This window comes from Arachis stenosperma, chromosome 8, assembly GCF_014773155.1.
Source record: "Arachis stenosperma cultivar V10309 chromosome 8, arast.V10309.gnm1.PFL2, whole genome shotgun sequence".
NCBI classification, from domain to species: domain Eukaryota; kingdom Viridiplantae; phylum Streptophyta; class Magnoliopsida; order Fabales; family Fabaceae; genus Arachis; species Arachis stenosperma.
In genome coordinates, this window is record NC_080384.1 from 47,935,897 (window position 1) to 47,963,749 (window position 27,853).

General features: G+C 29.1%; 2 protein-coding genes across 2 annotated transcripts; one reads left to right on the plus strand and one right to left on the minus strand.

The window, feature by feature from the left end:
• Window positions 1-252: 252 nt before the first annotated feature.
• On the plus strand, window positions 253-5,279 carry LOC130945097 (gibberellin 3-beta-dioxygenase 1-like). Its single transcript, XM_057873774.1, has 2 exons — window positions 253-830; window positions 4,656-5,279. Exons 1-2 carry the CDS (start codon window positions 325-327, stop codon window positions 5,212-5,214), a joined length of 1,065 nt encoding a protein of 354 aa, XP_057729757.1. The 5' UTR covers window positions 253-324; the 3' UTR covers window positions 5,215-5,279.
• Window positions 5,280-19,051: 13,772 nt separating this feature from the next.
• On the minus strand, window positions 19,052-27,617 carry LOC130946648 (uncharacterized). Its single transcript, XM_057875476.1, has 11 exons — window positions 27,374-27,617; window positions 27,034-27,193; window positions 24,670-24,783; window positions 24,320-24,433; window positions 24,035-24,214; window positions 23,838-23,917; window positions 23,318-23,357; window positions 23,088-23,195; window positions 22,113-22,193; window positions 20,646-20,768; window positions 19,052-19,998 (listed from the first exon to the last, which is right to left on the minus strand). Exons 1-11 carry the CDS (start codon window positions 27,535-27,537, stop codon window positions 19,951-19,953), a joined length of 1,212 nt encoding a protein of 403 aa, XP_057731459.1. The 5' UTR covers window positions 27,538-27,617; the 3' UTR covers window positions 19,052-19,950.
• Between the last annotated feature and the right edge of the window lie 236 nt (window positions 27,618-27,853).

Genomic DNA, 27,853 nt, shown 5'->3' on the forward strand with positions numbered 1-27,853 from the left:
TAATAATAATAATAATAATAATAATAATTTTAATTTTATATAAAATTTTCAATTTTTTCATATCCATATCTCTAGTCCAAGACCACTAATTAAGAAGAAAAAAAATTCCGCCACAAAAATGATACATTAGTATATCACATTGTTTTAATATTAAGAATAATCTAATTAATCTTAGCATAATAGATTTGATATGCTATCTCCAAACATAAGTAATTATGATATAAATACATATGGTCCTAGGATGATTAAATCTCTATAGTAAACCAATCAAAGTAAGAAGCAATCAAATTAAAGCCACCCTAAAGTTTTGAAAAAAATAATAATATGGCCACTCTATCTGAGGCCTATAGAGAGCATCCTCTTCACCTTAGACACATTATCCCTTTAGACTTTTCTTCAATTCAAACCTTACCTGATTCTCACGCATGGTTTCATGATCATGATCGCGATTCTGTTCCTGATCAGAATCGCGACCATGATCATGATGATGATGGGGGAATTCCATCCATACCCATCATCGATCTCGCGGATCCAAATGCAATGGAACTGATGGGGATGGCATGTGAGAATTGGGGTGCCTTCCAATTGAAGAACCATGGTGTTTCAATGAGTGATATTAAAGAGGTTGAAAAAGAAGCTAAGAGGTTCTTTGATCTTCCAACGGACCAAAAATTGAAGGCATTAAGATCACCTGGTGGGGCCACAGGGTATGGAAGGGCAAGAATTTCACCATTTTTTCCAAAGTTCATGTGGCATGAAGGTTTCACCATCATGGGTTCTCCATCTTCAGATGCTAAGAAGATTTGGCCTAATGATTATCAAACGTTTTGGTAAGCATACACACAAATTTTCATGCAATTCCCATGCAACGTACACAATTATTTGATTAGTTAAAATCTTTACAATTGTTTGCCACTTTTATTCTTTGAGTTAGTTTTTTTTGTAGTTTAATTAGTTTTGCTTAATTATACTAATATGGTATTAGAGCTAGTTGACTTAATTCATCTAATTTTTTCGTCTTTTTAGAATTTGAATTTAGAAGATTTATGATTTGTTCAGTCATATAATCGTATTTGTTCAGTTATAATTTTCTGAGTTTCTTCATCTTTAGAGTTCGAATATAGAAATTTGTAATCTTTGTGATTTTTCATTCATCAATCAAATCTAATTAAGCTTGACGAATTTTTTATTTTTTTCTTTATTCAATAGATTCATTAAGCATAAATTTTTAGGTATTCGTGGGTTTAAAATCAATAAATAATTTATTTTTTAGTGGATAAAAAGTTAACTATAAAATCTACTGCATACATATTATTGCTCCTAAAGTAAATCAAGTTGAAAACACGAGACTTAGCTAAATTGAATATCTATCACTTTTTTTTTTTAGTCAAGTGGATCGGATAGTCCCAATCTTAAGCATTACACCTATGTTTCACACATACACAACACACTCACACACACTACTATAGATATAATGGGTTCTTAAACCAACAACCAGCCTCAACTGAAATTTAAACCCGGATGTAGGATTATATGAGGCGGATAAGTATCACTTATATTAGGTCTACAAATTAAATCTCTCCATAATTTATTTGCACCAAGCCCACTAATAGTTTTTATTGGGCCACTTTACATATGTCTCCACTCCAAAATCTTGTCTAACTTAGCTTTGAGTGAGAAGGAGTGTATTAAAATCCCAAATCACCTGTGAATATGGTTTTAATAATAATAATTTTTATAAACCAACTTGAATTGGTTGAGTGGTTAACTCACTCGTCCACTTAAACAAGTATCAGATTAGGGGATATTGTAAAAAAAAAAATTATAAGTAATCTACAATTCTCACCTTCTCACTCTTAATATAAACTGATATTAGTATAATAGATAAAAGAAAACGAGGAAGACATTTAGAGAAATAAAATTTTAGGTTAGTTAAAAAAGAAGTCATAGAAATATTGTCTCCCGAGTTTTTTTTCATTTTTTGAGAAAGGGAATATTTTGGTAAAATGGACCAAAAATATTTTATGAAGACTTAGTACGGTTGAGTAATTAGCATGTGACACATAAACCAGTTTTTACTAATTTTGGTTTAGCAAATAAAATTTGACTAATACTAAAATCGATCTCCTACTCATTTCTTTTCAATAAATAAAATTTGATTTGATCAAATACTAAAATCTCTTTGTATATTACATGCTCGTCGTTTTATCAAATGAAACTGTTTCTCTAAAAAATTTAAGTTAATAAAAGAAAATAAATAAATGATTATGTCTTGAACACACTTCCTTAAGGGATATTCATTTTTAATTTGAATTTGTTTGAATCTTTATATAATTTTTTCTTTTTATTTATCTTATACTATTTTTTCTCTTTTTTAAAGAATAATAAAAATCAAACTCTAAACTTTTTGTTCATAAAAATTTTATATCATGTTATGAAATTATTTCTTTTAAAAGTTTAAGTTAATAAAAAAAGATACATAAATAATTATATCTCTAACCATTTAACCATACTTCTTCATAAAAAATATTTTTACTCCACTTTCATGAGAGAAACGACTCTTTCTAGAGTTGCAAGCAGGGGAATTTAAAGTTTAAATTCAACATGAATGTTGTGTTTTTGCTTTTAGTTTTGGCTTCTTTCTCTTTCAGTAAAAATAATAAATAAATAAAGGAAAAAAAGAGTTATATATTGTTTTGTCCTTATACAATTATTATAAGCTATATTAGATCAAATTAAAGTATTGCAAATATTCCCACTATCACATGCCATACAAAAAAGGTCATTTTCTTAAAAAAGTTAGTTAAACAAAAAACTACAAAAGTCTCTGAAAACTTCAACTCTCAAAGCAAATCTTATCTTTGAGAATGGTATAAACAATAAACAGTATATGGCAAATGTCTTTTCTTTTGTATGCTTCTTTCTACATAAAATGATAGAACATCATATCAAACACAAACAATATATAAATTATCAAATGTTTTCTCAACATAAAATATTTATTGTTAGGTTTTCATATTCTACAAAATCTCACACCTTATTGGCTTTGTATGTATGTCATGTCCATTGTCCTTATTTGCCATACAAGCAATAGGGAACCATAATTAAGACCTTCAAATTATGTTTTATATATAAACTGTGTTTAATAAGATATCAACTACACCTAATAGAGCCAAAACTCTTCAATAATTTATCCTGATAGAGAGTACACATGGCCGAGCCACACGTTATAGTAAAGGGGGGCCAAATTTCTATGTTGTTTTAGTAACGTCTTTTTTATTCTTTAAAAAAAAAGTATAAGGAGCCAATAGCTTAAGCGTACAATGCGTATAATAGAGATTTATGAAGTATTACAAATATAATAATTAGTGTTACATTGTCTTATCAGATTACGTTTTTGGGATGAGTGGTTTCATGATATGATATTAGAGTTCTAGATCTGGAAGGTCAGGAGTGGAGTTCGATCCTTGGTGAACTCCAAAATCAGCTTAAGTTTTTGGGATGAGTGATTTTATGACATGAGATGTTTATTTATCCTGATATCCGGATGGTTATTCTTGATAGTATGGATGATGTTCATTTTATTCATAGACCAAAGATTTAGCCCATTGTACACATTATACACTTAGGCCATTGGCTCCCTAGCACTACCCAAAAAAAACTTGGTATACATAAACTAATGAAATTAACAACCGCTAACATGTATTTAGGTAAAAGTAATATGCAATCGACTTTACATGAAGTTGATAACTGAGAATCGTTAAATAATTTGACTGATTTAACTAAATTTTTATCTAACGATTTTCAGCTATCAACTTCACATGAAATCGACTGCACCTGAATTTTCACCTTACATAAATATGAAATTAGTAAAAAACGATAAATACACTTTAAATAGGCTAGCATATATATATGTATATATATATATATTCAAACATATCTTTACACTTATTCTAAAAATAGAAAATTATAATACACAATGCAAATAACTAGATACAAAAATTTTATGGTTATCATTAATTTTTGTGTATATATTTTTGCATGTCATAGGCATATATGGATTTCTTTGGATAAATTTATTTTAGTAATATTCCAAATCAACCCTTAATAATTTTTTAATTGAATAATTAATTTTTAACAAATTTTAATCACAAAATCCGTCACCATCAGTTTATTTTATTAGAGATATTTATCCCAAGTTAAATTTTAGTAAAAAGTTAAATAATTCAATCTTGATCGTTATTTAAAAAATATATGTATAAGAATTTTAAGAAATTTTTAAATTATCAGATTAGTCTTTTATATAGACAAACAACTTTTTATGAGAACTGATTTGTTTAAGGAAATAAAAGTTTTAAAATTGATTTGATAATTAAGATTTGTTAAGAACTTAAGTATTTGACTAAAAATTTTTTAAAGACCAATTTGAGTTATTATTTTAAAAAAAAATTATCTAATCATATTTTATCATATTAACAAATACAATTAAATTTTACACTCGTTAAATTCTATCATTTTGTAAAAAAAAAGTTTAATAATTAATTAATTGTACAAATATACTATCAGTGAATCAAAATCAAATTTTACAGGTGTTCTCTATATTATGAGTTTCAATTTGAGAAATTAACTAATAATAAATTGTTGTTAATATGCAGTGATAAGATAGAGATCTTTCAAAAGCAAATGAAGGCACTGGCTGAGAAACTAACAAGAATGATATTCAACTTGTTAGAAATTCCAGAGCAAGAAAAAAAGTGGGTTGGTTCAACCAACTCGAATAACGGAGCCATTCAACTAAATTTCTACCCGGTTTGTCCTGAGCCGAACCGGGCCATGGGTTTAGCCCCTCACACGGACACATCCCTATTCACAATCCTCCACCAAAACCAAACCAATGGCCTCCAAATTTTTAAAGAAGGGAAGGGTTGGGTTCATGTAAACCCTAACCCTAATTCCCTTATTGTTCACACCGGTGATTTCTTGCACATTATTTCCAATGCAAGGTTTAAATGTGCACTTCACCGTGTGGTTGTGAAGAGGACCAAAAAACGTTACTCTGTGGCTTATTTCCATAATCCACCATTGGATTATGTAATTTCTCCATTGGTGGTGAATTCTAATGATGCAAGATTTCGTAGGGTGAGTGTGAAGGAGTATTTTGGGATTAAGGCAAAGAATTTTGGTGAAGCACTTTCTTTGATTAGTACTAGCTAGCTTGTTGGTTAAAAGGATTATTGAATTCAAATGTGTTCATTATTAAGCTCCAATGAGGTGTTTTTTCAGTGTAAAATAAGTTTTTTATTCTCTTATATATGTAAATCTTAAAAAATATTATATATCATTAGTTTTTTCTGTTTAACGATGTTAATATTATAAGTGTGAGAAGTGTACGAAATTAGTCGCACATTTAAAAAAATAAGAATGGGGAGTTTATAAGATGAGAGATCCATTAATTTATTATCTTAAAGTTTAAAGTTTTGAGTTGGACGTAATGTATTATAACTAAAAAGATTGTAATATGGACCAAAATATATATAATCCATATATTTTATTGTTATGATTTTATTTATTCTAAAAATTTAAATAGATAGAAAGAAATATATGATAATTTTATATTGGATCCTGCTAGAAAGATAATGGACTATTGAGCTAAAAATGAACATTTTTCATATTATCTGGATCGAACTTTTGACTTTTCGAATTTAGCGCTCTAATACCAGCTGATGAAAAAAGGTAACACTAATGGTTATATCTTTAATACTCCATAAATTTCTATTGTACACATTGTATAAATATTCTATTCACTCCTTATACTTTCCTTTTTATATTTAACATGTTTTTTAAATAAGAGTTTTTTAAAATTTATTTTAATTTTTATGTTTTTTATTTAATATATATATAATTTCGTCGGAAAAAAAATTAAAGTTGTCGCCGACTCATGGTAGCAAACTAACAATTGGATAAGTAACAATTTTACTTTTGACTTTTCATAAACACGTGTATGATAAATAACATAGAAATCATGTTTATTTGAACCATTTTTGAAATTTGGGGCGTAGAGAAGAATGAGGCTGTAGAGAAAGAGAAAAAATTGTGAACTCCGATCCGTATTATATTTTTGATAATATTAGAGATAATAATTTAAAATTATTTTATTTAATTTATATATTTATAATTATATATATAATATTTAATTGGAAAATAATCTAAAATAATTTAAAATTATTTTATTTTATATTTTAATTATCGTTAAAATAATTAAATAATATTAAATGTATATATAAATATATAGTTAACTAACTATAGATATTAGTATTACATAGTAAAAAATTATTATTTATACAGTATTATCGAAAAAAAAAAGGCTTGAACAGAAATATATCTAAAAAAACGTGTAGGAATTTTCCTTAGTGCAAAATTGATGTCCTACACGTAATTAATGTAACTAAAGTTTTAGCGTGTGACGTGCAACACTAAATCTCTCTCGAATAGTGATTAATCTAATTTCACTATGTACACTTTTTATAGCTTTAATCTTACATCAGATACAGTAGTTAATTATTAAGTGTGTAATCTTTTTCACGTTCTTTCTAGTCTCATCTAAATCTTCTACGATGTGAATTTATATTTTAGAAGATCAATTAAAAAAAATTAAAAGAAAATGATTTCATTTTAATGCTTCAAATTCATTCTCTCCTCTATTAAGTTTTAATTTAATCTAATTTTTTAGAAGATCAATTAAAAAAAATTAAAAGAAAATGATTTCATTTTAATGCTTCAAATTCATTCTCTCCTCTATTAAGTTTTAATTTAATCTAATTTTATAAATTTAACATGTTAGTAATTAATTAAAATTTTTATATGCGTATTAAATATTATTTAACATATCATATAAATAAATTTTAACATCAACCAAAAAATAAAAAAATTACATAAATAATTTAAAAAATTTTAAAAAATAAATTTGATTAATAAAAATTTTATCTTTTAAAAATAAATTTAACTATTCACTCTATTCTTTTTAGCTTTGCAAGAGCAATGACCAATTCACTCATTGTGTTTTTCAATACATGTTTGTAATCTTTAACTTTCATGATGATATTATATTCTCTGAAAAATCTACTAAAAGGATCCATGAAATTTATGAACGTCAATAAAAATATTCATAAACTAAAGAAATTAACGTTGTACTCATGAAAAATGGGTTTTGTATGACAAAAGTATCTTAATTCTAATTTTCTGTTAATTTTTTAATAAAATTTTTAAACTACTCTACACTCAACCTCAACTCACTTTTTCAACCTTTCATAACTCAATTTGCACCAACTCTTGCCATGGAGTCCAAAACTACTCCTACAACAATAGAAACAGATTTTTAAAAAAGTAGAACAGTATCATTTTAGTAGTAACTAAATCAATTTTTAAAAAAAATAAAAATAAAATAAAAATGTTTAAAAAATACTTTTTTCTTCGCCGAGTATAACATTGTCAATGGCAGAACCTCCATCCACAGTACCGCCTACCTTTCTTCTTTAATTTTTTTTACCGAACCCGCTTTCTGCATGCAAGAGTACCACGACCCCTCTTTCTTCTCAAGTGTGCGAGGACGGTGTTCTCCTCGGCTGGGTCAAACGTGCCACGACAACGTTATCCTTGGCTGCAACAGGCGCGGCACGGCGATATTCTCTTCAGGTTGGGTCACAGGCGTGTAATGAAGGTGTTGTAGTCACCTTAATAGTGAGAGGGAGAAGCAATATGAGAGGGGAAGAGATTGGCGGTAATGGAGTAGGTGGGTGACGAACAGCAATGAGAAGGTAGGAGAAGAGTTTTGTGACTCTGTGAAGGTTCTAGAGAGAGGGATAAGTGAGGAGAGAGGAAGAAGAGAAGAGAGGGAGTGACGGTAGAATGGGGTTAGAGTTGGATAGTTTGAGAATTTTATTAAAAAATTAACAAAAAATTAGAGTTTTAATATTTTTGCCATATAAAACTCATCTTTCATAAGTACAACATTAATTTTCTTAATTTATGGATATTTTTGTCAGTATTCGTAAATTTTATGGGTATTTTGGTAGTTTTTTCTTTTGAAAATATATAATTATATTAAAAGTTAAATATGTAATCGATAGGAATAAAATTTTCAAAAATATGTGAATTAGACTAATGTAATTGAATTGGATTGATAGGGTAGGATAAGAATGAGTTTAGAAACGGAGATTATATGAGTAAAGTTTAGGTAGAGTTTAAATCCTAGCAATAATTGGCTTAGATAATGTAACTATATATTAGGAAATAGTCGCTCTGGGTGTAATTTGAATAAATAGTTTAATTAATTTTTTTTTTAAAAAAATAGTTTAAATAATAAATTGGTATATTAAAAGTAGTTTATAAATAAGTTATTTTGTGTTTGGGTTTTTAGTTTTAAAAATGTTTATTTTATAAAAATATAATAAAAAAATAATAATAGTATTATGAGAGAAGTCATTTTTTTTAACTTCTTTATAAATTTTTAAATAAATTCTTAAAAAGCTGCAATTTAATTTTAAAAATTGTACTAAATATTAATATTACTACTTTTTGTAAGCCAAAAGCTCAAAAAAATTATTTTTAAAATTTTTTAAACGGACCCTAATCTAATTGTTAAATTAATAATTGGTTTTGATTGAGATGTTTGTTAAAATAAGGTGATATAATTTAAAACTCTAGATTTATTGAATCAATAACCTTATTCATTTTTTAATATGACTGATAATTTAATTTTTTACGATATCTTTTAATTTGACATATTAAAAATTCAATTTATATTATACACTAAAATTTTATTTAAAAATTTATCGTTGACTAATATATTAATGCATATATAAGATAGAATTTAAATTCTTGACATTTATTTAAACAGATGAATAAACTAATTATTCAAACAAGTTAAATTGATTTTTGTAAGACTGATAATAATTCTAATTTTGTGATTGATGAACTAATTAATTACTAAGAAGAAATCAATAAACAAAAAATTTAACCAAAACAAGTACAATCACTTTCTTTTTCAATTTTATTCATTATAAAGACTCAACATATAAGACGCACTACATAAGTATATTTATCAACCAACCATAAAGTTGTATTTAGAAAGGAGATTGAAATTAAGAGATAGAAATTAAATTAAGTCTCTATATTATGTTTAATATAAAATATATTAAATTGAGTTATGTTTTAGTATTATATTTAATTTAAGATAAATATAGAGATTGAATAATAAATTTAAAATATTAAATGAGAATATTAAAAAAAATTCTTAAAATTTTAGTTTTTATCTTTAAAAATTTCAATATCTATCCTATATTCTTACTTTTCAAAAATATTCAAAAAAACTAAAATTTTGTATCCTAATATTAAATTTTAGTTTTAATATCCAAACATTAAACATTTAATATCTAATTGTTTATGGACTATATAATGAGATACACTTACAAGAAAAAAAATCTCTTACCTACTCGATCCAACTGTTGTTGCAGTTGGTTTGTACAAACTCATAAAGAGTAATTCTCTACCTACAACTGATTTTTAATACAAGTCATATAAATCATTTATATTCACATTATTTTACGTTTTTTTTGCCTCTTTTTCTTTTTCTTCTTTCTCCGTGCTTCTTCTTCCTCTTTCTCTTCCTCTTCTTCTTCTTCCTCCATGTCTCTTTTTCTTCTTTTTCATAATTTTTCTCTCTCGTTATCATCGTCATCAACACCACATCTTTCTCTCTCTTTTTTTATTGAAATTTCTTCTCCTCTTTTCGTTTTCTCTTTTTCCTTCATCAAAATCACCAGAAAAAATGAAGAAACATTATTCAAGGTACTGTTTTACTATTCTTCTAGATTTTTTTCTAGATTGTTTCTGTCATATGTCTCATCCTTAACCAGCAAAACATTAAAAGATTTCAAGAAGAAATATACTGTCTCTCCTATATTGGGTGTATTTCTTAAATCCTTTGGGTGTATTTCTGTAATCGTTTGGTGTATTTCTGTAAACCTTTGGATGTATTTCTGTAATCGTTTGGATGTATTTTTGTAATCGTTCGGGTGTATTTCTGAAGTTCCATCATCTTCAAAACAATTTCAAAACTTGATTTCAGAAACCATGAAAATCGAAAAAAATATAAGGAGGTCGAAGGCAAAGAGAGAACGCTTTTTCCATACAAATCATACAAGTCATTTATATTCACGCCATTTTTACGTTTTTTTGTGCCTCTTTTTCTTCTTCTTCTTTCTCCGTGCTTCTTCTTCTTCTTCTTTTTCACGTTTTTTTTTTGCCTCTTTTTCTTCTTCTTCTTTCTCCGTGCTTCCTCTTCTTCTTCCTCTTTTTCTTCTTCATTCTCTGTGTCTCTTCTTCTTCTTTTTCGTAAAAAAGAAAACGAAGATGAAACACGCGAAGATGATTCAGTAACACGCGTATTAGGCCCAACTTGTAAGACTTGTAAACAAAAATAATTTGTATATATAGCACTCCTCACCGATAAAATGTTAAAAATTTCGTTGTATACGTTTGGGTACACTTATGAAAAAAAAAACTCTTAGTTCATTTTTTTTAACTCAAACCAATCTAGCTCGTACACATTCATGTTTTAGATAGATTTTAGGAAAATGAATAAGTTTTGCCGATACTTGACCAACACATTAAATTTTTAACATTTTATTGATAATATACACATATCAATAATGAGAGTAATTTACAAAAATAAAATATTTAATTTTTAAAATTACAAAAATATAACTTTTGTAGTTTGGATACAAAAATATAATTTTCTACAAATTTATATAAATCGTAAAAGGAATCTCACAGATTTAAAATACACATAAATTGCTGGAGAATTCTACTATGAAGATGCAAAATATACATAAATCGTAGAAGAGATCCAATAGTTTATACACGAGTTTCACTATATATATATATACCATTCTAGAGTGAGTAGGATATATTTACATCTATTATTTGTATTGTCAACGAAATAAGACTATATTTTAAGTATATTTTAAATTTATTCAAATTATAAAAATAATATAATTTTAAACGATTTGGATAATATTGATTTAATTTTTTTTAATCTAATTCAATTTTATACAAATGATTGATTTATACCATACTAATTTAAATTTATTTTTTAAACTATTTTGAGTGAATCTAATATAATTTGAATTAAATAAAATTATATTCTATTTAAATTTAAATTTTTTAATTTAAATAACTCATTCAATTTTTAGTACATATATTCAAATAACATTTTAAATTTTTAATACGTATATATATATATATTTATTTAAATAATATTTTTAAATTTTTATTAATAATAACATATTTTATTCTAAAATATTAAAAATTTAATTAAATATAATTTAAATTTTTTAAATTTTAAATCTTATTATTTGAATAATATATAATTTCATATATTTGCTAATAATTTTTTTGGTGACTTAAGAAGGATAAATTCAAAAAAAAAAAAAAAGCCTCAAGAGAAGTTGCAAACCTACAACATTACTAGGGACAAATATTTCGAAGGTCTGACCATGTCAATATCCATTTAGTGTACTCAACTTTTTTTTAAACTAAATTCAAATATACTCCCTATTTTAGACTATTATTTTAGAATCTTTTCAATTTTTTAAGCGTAAAACAAATAAAAGAGTAAATTATTGAAATAAAAATGACACTCTACTATCACACCACTCACTCTAAGTTGGTATATATAGTAGAACTCGATACGTATTTTGCATATTTATACATATTTTGTATCCTCACAAAAACTGTAGAATTCCTACTATAATTTCTTCCCAAATACTTCATCAACATAAACTGTGAAATCCCTCCAGTGATTTACGTGTATTTTAAATTCGTAAAATTCCTTCCACAATTTACATAAATTTATAAAAAGTTGCATTTTTTATTCAAACTGCAAAAATTATATTTTCATAATTTTAAAAGCCAAACGCTTTATTTTCGTAAATTATCCAATAATTATGTACGAATTGTTGTGTACTTTTTCATGGGTTGGCTGTGGATATTTGTAACCGAATTTTCTATTATATTCGTAACGATATGTTAAAAGATTTGAAAATACAAATTCTCTTGTATGACTATTTCACCATCCAATAAATTGGAGTTGGTCAATTAAAATTTAAGTTGATGATTTTTTTTTTAATTTTTGTAAATGTTAAGTTGTAAAAATGAAACTAAATTACTAAAATTCTTTCTAAATGATGATTCTTGACTAAAAAATACTATGTAAATATAAAAAAATTAACTACCTTATATATGTATATAATATATATTATTTAATTTATTTTTAATATATATTTTATATTTTATCATATATTTTATATAAATAATTAATTTTTTAGTTGATTGAGTTTTTTAATTTTATTAGAGTGACAAACATAAAAAATAATTTGTTTCCTTTTAATTAAGTCAAAATAAACTAGAATACAACTAAAGAATTAGAGATATGTTTTTTTTCTTCAAAGATAAACAAATTTGAACTCACGATCATCTTTAACTAAATATAAAAAAATTATATCATTTTTTAGCTAAAATATATCTTTTGTCTAAATTTATCAAAAATATTTAGAATCATTCTTAATCTAATAATTTTTACTGATAATTTCTTTTAACAATATAGCTAGTATTTTTTTTTTCAATTAATCCTTAAACCATAATGATTTTTACTAGTCCAAATCCTTCAAACCGAAACTATCTTCTCTCTTCAATCCTCTTTTTTGTGAAAAAATGAAGAATAATAAAAAAGAAAACATAATATTTAAAAAACTAGATCTCATTTCATTTCATCTCCTTACACCCTTAAATCATAATGATTTTTATTGGCCCAAATCTCTCAAACTAAAATTATCTTAGTTCTCTCCTTCTGTTTTACATTTACAAGATCTTATTGCTAAATTCTCAGTAAATCCTAGAATATTTTACTGCGGCCATCAATCTAATGGCAGATGGGTGGATAGATTTGGTGGTTGAGAGGCGGATGAGCAGTGGGAATGATGTAGGTAGAGTGTGCAATGTGTTAGGGGCTCGCGGGCTGCAGTTTTGAGATGACAGAGATAATAGAAGGGTGGGTTGGGGTTGAACTTGGGGATAGATAAAGAAAGATCGGAGTGAATTTGAAAAAAAAAATTATATCTGTTAAAATTCAAAAAATTAGCAATAAAAATATAATTGAAATTTAGTTCAAACATTACTGAAAAAATTATTAAAGTAAGAGTGAAGTATTTAACTATTAAATTGGTATTAGACAAAAGATTCTTAAAATATTTTGGACAAAACAATTCTTAACTCATTTATTAAAAATGTGACAAAAATAACTATTAGATGTGATAAAATAATCATTAAATATATATTTTTACAAGTGACAAAAAAATTTGTATTTAATAAATGACTTATCTATTTAATAGGAATTTTCATGACAACATTTAAATAGATATTCAAAAGGTGCACAAAAAAAAATTAGAGCGAAATTTAATCTTTAGATTTTTTTATTTTTTTAAAAAAATTGATCGTTGACAACAAATTAAAAAAAATCACTTACCATATAATTGCCAAATTTTGAGGATGAAAAGTATTTATTTTTCTAATAATATTGCGAAAATTGCATCAAAATATAATTTTTAAAGTCTTTATTTAAAATATATATTTAATATTTAGTTCTTTTCGTTATGTTTTTAAATTTTTTAAGAGTTTTTGTTATTAATATTTTTGAGGTTATTTTTATTAATAATATAGATTTTTTAGTACTATTTTAATAGTTTACTTTCGGAGTAACTTATTTTTTTAAATATCAGAAACAAATCATATTTTTTCCTATAAATTTTCTTGATAATATTACAAAAAGTAACACAGTAGATATGACTTCTCAGGTTGCACATCAACTTGTTTTAGTGAGACTATATGCATGAGTGGGTAGGTGAGTGAATAAAGATACGTTTGGATAGTCATGAAATTAGATGTTTTGATTTTTTTTAGGTTCTTGTTATTTCTGCTTTTATTTTCTTTTTTTTAGGTGATTTGTGTTTGTTTGGTTAAACTATAAAATGATCTTATTTTCAATGAATTATTTTAAAAAGTCTTTTGAAAAGTAAAAAATTATTTTACATTTTAAATGTAAACTCATCGATCTTATTTTCTCTTTAAACATAATTTTTTATGTTTTTAAAAGGATTTTTAAAAAAAATAAAATTACAATTTTTTAAAAATATATATATTTTTTAATTTTTTAGTAATCTACTTTTATTACAAGTATTTTTACAAACATATCACAATATATTTAAAGATTTTTTTAATTTATAGAAGTTTTTTTCTATCAAAAACTTAAAGAGATGTGTCAATCCCACTCCTCTAAAGTAGTTTTTCTTTGTGAAACTAAAAATCAATCTCGAATGGTAGAACGATAAAGTTAGATTATGCGAATATCAAAATTTTACATTTGTACACTCAGATAGAACATAAAAAAATGACTCAAGTATGGAAAGATCATGTAGAAATACATATTTGGTTTCAAAATTCTTTGTTTATAATTGTTTCGGTTAAAGATGAGAATAAGAATGTGAGTTGGGGGTTGGTTGGAGTTTACTTGAATACTAATGAGTTGACTCGAATCAATCAATTCGAAGAATTCTCTTCTCGACTTGAGCTATTTGAAAGTAGCTTTATCATTTTGGGTGATTTCAATGCAATTACAAATTATGAAGAAAAGGAGGAAGGAAATATGAGGTCTGATACGTCCATTGAAAATTTTAATGGTTTCACTGATGATAATCAATTGGTTGATCTTGAGATGATAGGACAACCATTCACATGGTCAAATAGGAGGGTTGGAGAGGTGTTAATTAGGGACATGCTTGATCGTTTTATGGTTGAAATGGCTTGGAGAGTGACTTATGTAAATGCGGTGGTAAGAAAATTATCGGAAAATGGTTCGGATCACGCTTCTCTCTTACTTGATTTGGTTCCTCCAAGATGGTTTAAAAAAAAGATTTAAATTTCAGGAGCGGTGGTGTGAGATGGAGAATATAAGGGAACTGATAGCGTAAGTTTAGAGTATAAAAGTTAATGACTCACTTATATACGTTTTGGCACAGAAATTGAAGTGTTATAGGCACCGTCTAATACAGTGGCAGCAGCATAACAAATCCAACTCTAAGAAAGTAATTGAAGAATTACATTTTAGATTGGAATAGTTGAGGATAGCGGGTTATTTTGGTAAGCCAGAGATGCTAGAAGTAGAGAAAAAATTAGAAGAGGAGATATCAAAAGAAAAAAATTTTTAGAAAGAAAAATCAAGATGCAAGTGGCTGAAAAAAGAGAATAGCAACAAAAAGTTCTTTCATTAGAAATTCCAAACTAGAAATCGAAAAAATAAAATTTGGAGACTAGTTCGGAACGATGGTAAGATGACTTCAGATCCACAAAATATTGCTCTGGTGGTTGAAAATTATTTCAAAGAAATATTTTCATCTGCGAACTCATTAGATACTGGTGACATATTCAGCGATTTCAGCCCTTCGGTTACAATTTTCATGAACCGGAGGCTAATGAAACCAATATCTATAGAGAAAACTAAGAGATCCACTTTTAGCATTTGTACTCAAGTGCTCAAGGTGAGGATGGTTTCATAGCACGATTTTTTCAGTTTTATTAGGACATTGTGGGTGGTGATGTTTTTAAGGTAGTTCGTAGCTTTTTTATTGGAGGTAAAGTTCTCAAGGTGTTTAACCATACGTAGATTTGCTTGATTCCTAAGATTTTGGATGCTAGAGACATGTCATAGGTCAGACCTATTAGCTTATCCTCAATTTTTTATAAGATTATCTCCAAAATTTTGGTATATGGACTTCAAGAGTTCATGAATAATTTAATAAGTACAAACTAGAGTATGTTTCTAAAGGGTAGATTAATTTTTGACAATATTCTAATAGCTCATGAATGTATGCACTAGCTCAAAACTAAGAGGTGCAGATTGGAATATGAAATGACTATTAATAGAGTTGACTGGAGTTTTTATAGTTTATCATGGAGAGAATGGGGTTTTGGAACCATATAGATTTCTTGGATCAGAGAACTAGTCACTATTGTTTCTAACTTTGTTCTTGTAGAAGGTCAACCTTATGGCTTTTTTTTAGCCAACAAGGGGTATCCGACAAAGAGATCTCTTGTCACCTTATCTATTTCTATTTTGTGCGGAAAGATTATCCTATCTGTTACACAAAACAGAGCAAAATAGGTCTATTCAGGAGATTCATTTGCTGACCACTTTATCTTATTTGGAAAGGCTAATGAGGAATCACGTAACAATATCCTATCTCTACTCAATAAATATGAGATGCTTGGCGGGCAGAAAGTTAACCTCCACAAATCAACAGTTTTTTTTTCAATCAAAACATCCCACTCGCCAGAAGACAACAGCTAGCAGAATTACTTAACATATAGCATGTGGGAACCCAAGATAAATAACTAGGCATTCTATCTATTATTCAGAGATCTAAAAGGGCTATATTCGATGGGATAAAGGATAAAATTAAAAAAAAAGAGTTCAAGCTTAGAAGAGGAATCTGTTATCAACAAGTAGCAGACATATTTTAATCAGAACTGTCAGAGAAACTATTCCAATATATACGCTTTCATGTTTCAAGCTTTCAAATTCTTTAGTGGAAGACATACACAGGATTCTAAGACAGTTTTCGTGGGGTCAGAAGGGAATGGCAAGAAAGATGGCTTGGATTAGTTGGGATTGTATGACCAGAGCCAAAAAGAAAGGTAAATTGGGATTCAAGAATCTCAAAGCTCAGAACCTAGTCTTGCTTGGGTAAACAGTTTTGGCGAATTATTACTAAGACTAATTCGCTACTTGTGCGTATACTCAAAAGAAAATACTATAGATGCACTAACTCCCTCTTGACAGATAAAAGAAACCAATCTTTCTGAGATTGACAAAGTCTACTGTAGACAAAAAAGTGGTAGAAAAGGGTTTGAGATAGAGTATAGGATCTGACACAAATGTTTATATCTGGGAGGACCCATGATTACTTCCAACCTACACTTTTAGACTCAGTAACAACAACAATCCAATAACAAACATTGATTGAGTACATGATTTACTTATAATGGATAGAAAATGGAATAAATAGTTGAAGCAGTTTTTTACCCTAACCTCAGTTCACAAATTCTCTCTCTACCACTGAACGACAATGGTGAGGACAAGCTTGAATGTGCCTGGAACAAGAGAAAGCAGTGCGATGTGGTCTCGGGATACTGGGTAACTTGTGATTTTTTTCATGCGCCAGTTGACCACCTTCCAACGGCAATGACGAATTCAACGCTTTGAAAATTAATTTGGGGGTTAAAATTACCCTCCAAAATAAATTTTTTTGTGGAGAGCAGCCCATAAAAAATTATCTGTACTCAATTTGATCAAATGGAGATTCTCAGATACTTTAACAATGTGCCCAAGATGCAAAAATGGTAACGAAACAATCCTTCATGCTTTGGTGCAATGCAGTTTTCCTCCTAAGATTTGGTCTTGCTCTTTTTTTGTGAATATTATAGTGCAAAATGGAACCATAGAGTTTGCAGTCTGGTGACAAACGGCAAATAGAGGCATTAGAAGAGAATAATTTTCTATGGCCCTCTTTATATTTTTGTGTTTGGCATTGTAGAAGGCGAGAAATTTAGAGGTCTTTGAAGGTGAGGAACAGGCAATAACAGTAATTGTGGACACAACAAGAAAATACCAACAAAAAATAACTCAAGTTATAGAGTACTATTTTCTTTTGTAAATCTTCAATCTCTTCTTTTAGTATTTTTTTTTTTGCTAGTATTTAGTATTTACCAAAATATTTTTTTTATCTCTAATAAATAATATATTTCTTTTTTACAAAACAATACAATTACACATTTTTAAAAACAAATAAAAAAAACTTATAGAAGTTTTTATTTTTAACAAAATAATGACACCTAAATAAGCTTTTTCTCAATGGATAATCCTCTGTTGCTTGGTATCTGTTTTACTGATTAGAAAAAGAAAATAATTAGGTCAACATTCATGCACATACAATAATCTTCGTTATCAATGAATGCAACTAGTGGTGGTATTAGTCTTTAATTAGTTCTGATCATATTAAGAATAAAACAAACAATGATTATAAAATAAAAAGAAAAAAAAACGTTTGATGATTCCAACATGTGGTTCTCAACCAGGTCGGACAAACAAGATGTTGAAAGATTTTAAGATATATTCATCAAACGCTTCATCAAGATTGATGACTTATATATCTATATATGGTTAAATTAAAGCCATAACATTTCATAGTAATATATAGCTTTCTAATGCCGACAAATATTAGAATATGGAGAAATCAAACTTCAAATCATAATTTTTGTCTGTGAAGCGTGGTATGTTATTTCCACATCGAAGAGTTGGAATTCAATATTTAGTTGCATGCATAAAACAACATTTTGTCTGTTCAGTGGCTAGGAGTAACATACAAGCATTGGATATATAATTAATAATTGAAGACTATTTGTTTACATTTGATTGAATTGGGTCCCTACTGTTGGGAAAATTTGGTTTTGTCATTAGAGAAAATCTTTGATTATTTTAATAAAAAATTATCATGTTGAAAAAATGTATAAAAATATGGATAAATATACAAAAATCCATGATAATTGATTTTCAATATTTATAAAACATTTTTGCTTCTCTAAAACTCCTACTACACCAAGTTTTTACAAACAAATATCTGACTAAAATTTTTTTAGTGAAAAATAAAGTTGAATGAAAATTATAATTAAATATTTTACCGTACTATTATCCATCTAGAAAGAGGTTGAGTTTTGGGGTGGGGGAGGAAAGGCGACAAGTTTAAGACTTTTAAGTATTATTTTAGTGGGATAAGTTGAAATGAAGAAACTAAATCTTTATATATGGCTTTGGGACTTTCTTTAAGCAAACTCCAACAAGCTCCACTTCGATTGAAATATACACATTTTCAATTGTTATTATACCACCGACAACTAAAATTCAAAAGAACCATCATATATTCACTTAAAATTAGACTGTAAAATAATTGTTTTTATTACATCTCCAAAAAATTCTTGCAAGAAAATTACGGTACAACATTTTTGTTGATTCTATCATTCTACCCAAAAGTTTATCGGCCATCGTCCATCGACATAATCTCATCACACCTTCCGCCAATGCTAACTAATGTTCGTGAACAATTGTGGATCCACTGGTAGCAATTCATCCTTTTACCAAGATGACCAAAGACTTTTATATCAGAGCATCATATAAAGGTTATTGAATTGACCATTCATTGACAAATGACAACTGATTTAAGATGCTTTTTGTCTGATATAAGCCTTCGAGTTTCTTCCAGAGTGTCTCGGCTCATGTCATGTTATTCACATTGACCAAAAAACATTCTTAGCCAAACACAGATGAATAATTGCATTTGCATATCTCAAATCAAATTATTGGCATTTTTATTTATCCTGCTAAACTTTTCTCTTCCAAGGCCTTTTGTAATCATGATTGTATTAAAACATTCTTAGTTTGTATTTGCTATGTACATGCCAATATTAATTCTTCAATCAAACCTCTCTATCTCACATTTCATAGCACTTGAAAAACTTGACATCATAACTGTTTACCGGGATAGTGTATGCAACCTTGATAAATTCTTAGGACAGAGGGGTGAGTCACAATGGACCAGTTAATAACCGAGTCTTTTCTTAGTTGGAGCTTTTCCTAGATAGCACTATCACAATACACACTTCCTTCTAGTAACCATCGGCTTTATACAATTGAGAGTTATTGGCTGAACACGGAATCACTCTGCTATGACTGAATCTGCGATACACTATTATGGGAAACTCACATTTCAAGGCTGTAATCAACTCTTACTCCCAACTTTGACTACGAAACCTCTCATTCTTGGCGCATTCTACCTGGCCATTGAAGAGATGTATTTAATTAGAGGGGGAAAAAGTAAAGAAAATGACAATAAGCCATCTTTCACATACAGTAACAATAGTACAATACAACGGGTTGGTATCACTCTCTTTGTTGGTATTCACTGTTAGGCAATGTTTGGTCGGATTGACGAGAGAGAAATGAAAAAAAAAAATCTCCACATCTTGTAAATGAGAAATATAGAAAAGAATAATGAATGTGCCATGACATAGAAAATTCTTGTATTTTATACACTACCAAAAAGTCTGGGACACTGGCGACAAAACATTACTCTTGACTCTTGAGACCACCAATGTTATAAGCGGGCAGCATCCTCCCCTCAAAAGGTTCAAAATTCGCTGTAATTTCATAATTTGGCTGTTTTCTTGTTTATTGTGGAAGTATTTGTTTTCTTTCAAATATTGTGATTTATATTTAAATATCTAACTCCTGAATTACTCTTAATTTTAATTGATGTTGTGTCAGACAGACAGAAACACGGGACATAGCTATCAATTATGGAAGGAAGGAAAAGTTCCCATGAATATTACCAAATGCATAAATGGCACAAAATTTCAACAAAACGACAACTTAACTATGCAGCACCTACTCTACTGTGCGTTTGAATAGGGAAAAAGCTTACCTGAAAAGCCTTTAACAGAGAATAGCAACGTTTTTGTTCACCCACAGCCGCAGCATACCTATTCTTAATATCATTACGTACTCTCTCCTCTTCTTCAAGCCCTAATTGAACCTTATCTAGCTTCTGCATATATGAATGTAATACTTGAAGTTAAACCTCTCGATCATGGGAAGTAAATCTAATGATTGAATAAAAGGTATAGCCAGATTAAAAGAAAATTCACAATCTAACTTTTTTGGGTATAAACCAAAGGGAAATGCACCATTATGTTCAAGCTATGAAAAACCACACCATGGTTGGACCAGGCCTCGCATCAGAAATTTCTAAGCAACCTTTGTAGCTGCCACAAAATGACGAGGTTTCCATTCGTACACCATGATGCTAAACATGCCAACTCAGCTCACCGTAAACAAAGATAAACCTAAGGGCTAATGTAAATCACGAATTGAAATTTGGGGGTCCGTAGGCTCACTTGAAATTTCAGGGTCAATTTGAAGCACGATGCAAATTTCAGGGGACATTTTGGGTATTCACTTAGAAATAGTTCTTTGAATAATTTTGCAAAGGACATATAGGTCTCTAAAGAAAAAGAAGTATCAAATAAATCCTTGAAAAAAGTTTGTGATGGACTTAGGCCCCTAAGAAAAAAAAAGTACTAATTAAGTCTCTGAAAAAATTACAATGCTGGACATATATTTCATCCTTTTGTTAGATACCTATAAATCTAGTACTACAATTTTCTTGGGACTTGATACCTTTTTTCCTTTACGAACTTATAAGTTCACCACAAAAATTTCACTTATTTGGTAACTCTTTTTTCTGTAAAAGCTAATAAATCTATTACAAAATTTTTCAGGGACCTACCTGTCCTATATTACTCTCTATTTTCATTGTCTCCACAAAATTCTCATTAGATTAAATATCAACTTAAAATATTTATTACCAAAACACTAATGAACAGGACTTAATTAGCAATCCATGCCAACAGACGAATACAACTTTGATATTGTATGCCTTTTAAAACAGCTTCTAACAGTTGATTGTGAAGTTTCAATTAAAATGTCAATAGAGCTTTTTTGTAACTTCATAAAAAAATGCTTGCAAAAAAATGGCAATTAATAAGCCCAAGTTGCTTCTAAAAGCTTCTGCAGTTACTAAATAAATTAATAAAAGGTAATGCAAATTTTTTCAAGGCTGCAGAAACACTATATGAATATTCGACCTTTTTAAGTTCAATAGTTAAATTTAACATGTTTATAAGGCAGCGTAACTAAGGAAATTAAGTTCAGCATGCTGACGCAAAATTTCTAGTGGGAAAAAGGATTTAATATCCCCAGTACAGCATAAACAGACAAGGATCTTTATACAATATGATAGTGATACAGGGACACATCATGCAATAAAGATCTCATGCTGCAGTTAACCATTTAAAATTTATCATTTATGCATGACAGAAAATAGTATTACCTGTTGACTGCCCTTGACAATTCCTTCCATGGAATGAACAAGTTTTGCACGACCATCCATACTACTGAAGGCCTCTTGAAACTGCAGTTAATTAAAAAAAATACAGAAACCAAAACTTGTTCGGATAACATTAACAAAAATATGCTTTGGTCTTAACAAGTAAGATGACTAATGTTAGATTAAACAACTCTAGTTATCTTCCAACGCTACAGCCTTCGAGTTTATAAAGCCTCATGAGACAATATTCTATAGAAGCTCATTGACATAAAAAATTTCTTAGAATTTCCAAACCCAAAGTATACTAAGATATTTTCCTCTGTTAGCACCAAAATTTATAACGCACGTTGCACAATTTGATAGCTAAATGGTAGCAAGTGCTCACTATTCATATACATCTAAAATAATGAGATTTTAACACTAATAATTGTTCTAATAACCCATAATAGAGTCAAATAGAGAATAAGTATAAATTTTGTGATAGAATAATATGGTATTGCTTGACCCATGTAACTAACCCTAATTAATGGGACAAGGTTAGTTATATTGTTGTTATTGTTGATTTCATACAGTTGCATAAAGAACCCAACGGTCATAGTACACAGCAGAAGAAAAGATGCAGATCACTTATTCTTCATATCAAATTACTACAGTTATTAATGCAGCTTAAGTTCTAGTTTTACCATAGATGATATTTGAGCTAAAAGAAACACTAAGGATAGTGCAATAAGACAAAATGCAAAAGGTCTAACAAGATGAAATGAAATATCAATAAGAGTAAAACACGAAGAACAACAAAAATAAAAAGCAAGGCCATAACATGTGACAGCAGAGCATATATACAAGCAGAAAAATAGTAGACAAGGTACAAAATTTGTGAATTTAACTTGTTTAAGAGAGAAAATCACACAAGAATCATCAAAGCAAATATTAAGAAAAAAAAAATGTACCCCATGCTCTAAATTCTCCAACAAGTACCTGTGAAATGATTGAATTCAATAAGGATGTTTCCTTTAGCATCAATTCTTTAATTTCCAAAAGAGCATTGTAGGTACAATAGTATTTACGGGTTTGTCGATGTTTTCCCTGTACATTGCAAATACCATACAATCAAGAACAATTAGAACTAGCGCATATATGATTGGATAGGTAACAAATGAAAAAAATTACTCTCCCAATAAGAGTTTAATATAAAAGAATCTATGAACCTGGATTTGAGCATACAGTTCTGAGAGCCGGCGTTCATACCTGCACCAAGCCACCAACACAAAGAAGAGACATCAAGTAAATAATATATTTTGAGGAACTAGTTTCGACATTCTCATGTAGCCAATCCTATCAACATGCATGGAATTACTTACCCACACTCAATCTCTACAGTTAATGTCTTTATCATCTTATTTTGTATTACATGCACATAAATAGCAGGGAGATAATTCCAACATGAATAAATATATTTTTGAGACTACCAGGCTTAGTTTAAATGATTGATGCAAACATTGTGATCTAATAAGAACGAAAAGAAGAATAATACAAAACAATTTTTCATTGAATTGTAACCATTGTGATCTCTTTTATGTCCTGGAAAGAAACCTTCCTAAGTAGTTTTGGAAACAAGAAAACCAGGAAAATATTAAACATCATTCAGCAAATAGCCAAATACTTCTACAATGACAATGGAGATAATTTAAAAAATTGAAAGGTGAAACTGTGAATGAACACGCATACTGGTTGATCTCTGACTGGCATGGTAAGTCATCGATCTGTCGTCTCATTGCCAGAATATCCCTCAGCCTAGCAGCAAGTTGCTAACAGAAAGGAACACAGAGTTTATGTTAATTGGAAGAGGGGCACAAGCAAGGATGTCACAAAACCAAAGATCAAAACAGATCAGGAAGCAGGTCCACGTGCAAAAAGTAGTTTACCTTTTTCTCCAAATGAACTTTTTCATGTAATTCACTTATAGAATGATGTAGCCCATCCGAGAGGCTCTTGCTATCACAATCATTTGCTATTTTGGCCTCTAATTCATTGATCTCAGCTAGAAGTTCTGAATGTTCAGAATCACAATTAGACTGAAAGTGGTCTTCCTGCCTTTCAAGATCCTGCAAAAGAGGGAATAACATAAGCAACACAAAAATCATGAATGAGTTGAATTATACTGCTGTTTGAAAATTCAAATGTTAAATTAAATTGATCAAGAGAATCACCTTCAAAGACGTCATTAAGGATATGAGCTTCTGTACCAGAGAATCAGCACCATCCTTGTTGATTCGGTTTCGTATATGATCTAACTGTTCCAAAACATTTGTCTTCCTGTGTTTCTGCAGTACAATATAAGAAGCAAAATAATAGCAAAGATGAATAAACACATGCAGAACATAGATGTCTATATTTAACACAGAATCTAGGGGGAAAATGGAAGTGGATTATTGATCATCAATTTCTATAAACCTTAACCAGCGTAGAAAACTAACAATCAAGTAAGATTACAGAAAAGCGGTGGGGGCACTCATAGAGGAACCCAGTTCACGTTTAAAATCACAGCCATCTCACCAACCAGTTCATCCAAGTTTTCAGTCAATGTCTTTATGGAAATTTCTGCTTTCTCTAACTCCTTGTCGAGCCCCCACAGTGACTGTTCATCCCCTTGAACAACATGTTCAGAGTGAACCTAGGGTACCATAGGATACCAAAAGTAAGCACCGTGTTAAAACATATGATAGCACAAGATAAATGCAAAGCAATATAGCAAGGCATACTAAAAACTCAGAATAACTGAAACAGCATGCTGAACCGCTAGCTTACATCTCGTTTTAATTTTTAAAAATAAAAAATAAAAAAAGGTAGATATAACCAACCCTTTCATCAACCAGTGTTATCAGGGTGAGTTATTGACATTTGATTTGGCCTATTATGTTTTTCAAGATCACATTCACATCATAAATCCAAAATACCAAAAGAGCGTTAATATTAGGATGCGTTATTTGCTAATTGTCTATTATGATAGTTGTTATACTGGTCACAACACATGGTTAATTGATTTTCTTGTATCAGTTTGCTGGTTAGCTATTCCAAAGCAAACACACTCTGTATGTTCTTCTATACCTTCAAATCAATTCATGTTTCTCTGTTTCTTTTCTCATCAATCACAAAATTAAGTCAATACTCGATATATGTCCTAGTTCCAACAACCTCATCTTTAAGCCTTTCACCACCTTATGAGATACACAAAGGCAATAGTCATAGTTTATTTTTCTCAGCCGAATCTTGACTGTCCCCAAAGGCTTTTTCTGATGCAGATTGTGCAATTGCCTGGGTACTAGGAGATCTATGACTAGCTAAGCAACCATCTCTTCCTTGTCCCCCTGTTGAAGCTGAATATTGGGCTTTGGCAACTATGGTGAATGAAGTTTATTGGCCGGTAAATTTGCGGAAGAATCATGGTGTTGATGTTGGTTTAACTTATGGTCTTTTGTGATAACCAGACAGCCACTCATCTCTCAACCAACTTTACATTTCAGGAATGCTCCAAGCATGTGGAGATTGATAACCATTCCATCCAAAATGGTTGCTTATATGTTGCACAAAGCTAGTTCAAGTCAAGTGTCATTATCAACAGGCAAATTCACTCACTACACCAGTGACAGATGCACAGTTCCATGGTCTCATTCTTCAGTTGGGTGCTCTCAATATCTGTGATCCAACTTGAGAAGTATTAGGATAAGTTATTGTCATATTCTGTCATGGTAATCAATAGCTGTTAAGTCAGTTACACCAGATGGTTAGTTAGCTTCCATCAGTTTGGTTATCGGCTTTTCCTGCGAATACACTATATATTATTCGTTTATATCAAATGGGTAAAATATACATTTTGTTCTTGAAGTTTGCCAACACTTTCAAAAAGATCCCTAAATTTTATTTTGTTCCAATTTTGTCCCAAAAGTTTTTTATTTGTATCAAATATACCATTGGCAGGTAATTTTTCAAGAAACTTAGGACCAATTCAGCAACAACTTCACAAGTTCCACACAACTTCAGATTAGCATATTAGAACAGAAATGTTTCTTAAAACTAAAAAGCCTGTTTATTTTATCACTTTTAATTTCAAAAAACAAAAAATTAATTTCTATGCACTTAAACCCAATTAAATTGTATAAAAGTTTCAAATCAACATAGAAAACTACATACTACAATAACAATCTATCATAATTTCTGACTTGTAGTTTTTTTCTGGTTGAGAGTGTACAACCTTTTTATACTATAAGTGCATAGTAACTAATCTCTTAAACAAATACATACAAAAAATTTAAATAACTGAAGGAAGAAACTTTTTTTTTTAAGTCCAATAATAACAAAGAGTGGAATCCGAAGTCCAAACATGCTACAAATAGTAAAAATCTTAGAGTAAAGTATCGTTTTTGTCCTCAACATTTGGGATTAGTCCTATTTGTGTCCTTAACGTTTAAATCGTCATATTTGTATCTCTAACGTTTATAAAAGTGATTCAATGTTATCCTACTATCAATTATACTAACAAATCAGATTATATTTTTCAATTATTCTCACTTGGATATATTCATTCTCAATTAGGTCTCACTTGGATGTGTTCGATTTTAATATTATACCCACTATTTTGTGTTTAGATTCAATTATGTCCCTAAAAAAGTGAATTATGTAAATGTCGTAGAAATTAGTTTCAACTTTTGATGAGCTATTTTTCGGAGTTGATCATCGATTTTATACCAGACATTTGTATTCTAACTTCAAGAAGAGATTTTTAAAATTCAAACTAAAGTGTTCATGATGTATAATTGATAGTAGGATAACATTGAATCACTTTTACAAATGTTAGATATACAAATAGGATGATTTAAACTTAGGGACACAAATCTATACTTTACTCAAAAATCTTATACCATACCTCACCAGGTTCTTGTGTTGATCGAACACGTAGCGTAAGCCATTGCACTACAGGAAGAATAGCTTCAGTATCAAGATCTCGAACATGAGAGGATCGAAGATAGTGCGGGCATCCTACTGATCTCAGAGCTTCCTCAATGAACTCTGCATTGTCACCACCTCTGGAATACGAGACAATCAATAATCACTGTTACTAGGAACAATTCACAAAATTGAAATGTAAGAGCGCATGAATCAAAAGAAAAATGACATAAATAAATACAGAGGGAGTTAGTGAGATTGAATTTGAACGCCAAAAGATGAAACCCTAAGCAGTTGCAAGGTTTGATAGAGATACTCGCGTTATGGTGGAATAAGAGGCGTCCAGGGAGGCGAAGCACCAGAAAAGGCCGTGGGCGATTTTGTGAGACGGCGGCGAGTCAGAGTTTACGGCTTCAACGTAACCGGCGGAGAAAAAGAGATCTAGAATCTGGTGAAGAATGGAGGAGTCTTCGTTGTCTTCCATGCTGCTTCGTTCGACTCTCGCCGGAGCCGCTAATGAATGACGGGAGTGACTGTTCTTGTCTTGTTGATGTAGTAAGTACTAAGTAGTAACAACTGTTGTAAAATAAATAAATAAATATGGAAGAGATAATAAATATAAAAGTATAATTATATAACTCTAATAGTAATATTTATCATAATTATTATCACAATATAATAGATATGATTAATATATTTATTTAATATTATAATAAGATATATGAAGAGAGAGAATAGTAATTAGTAATACGAAAGAGAGAAAAAAAAAAGATTATTATTGCTTGTGTATAAGGAGAGAG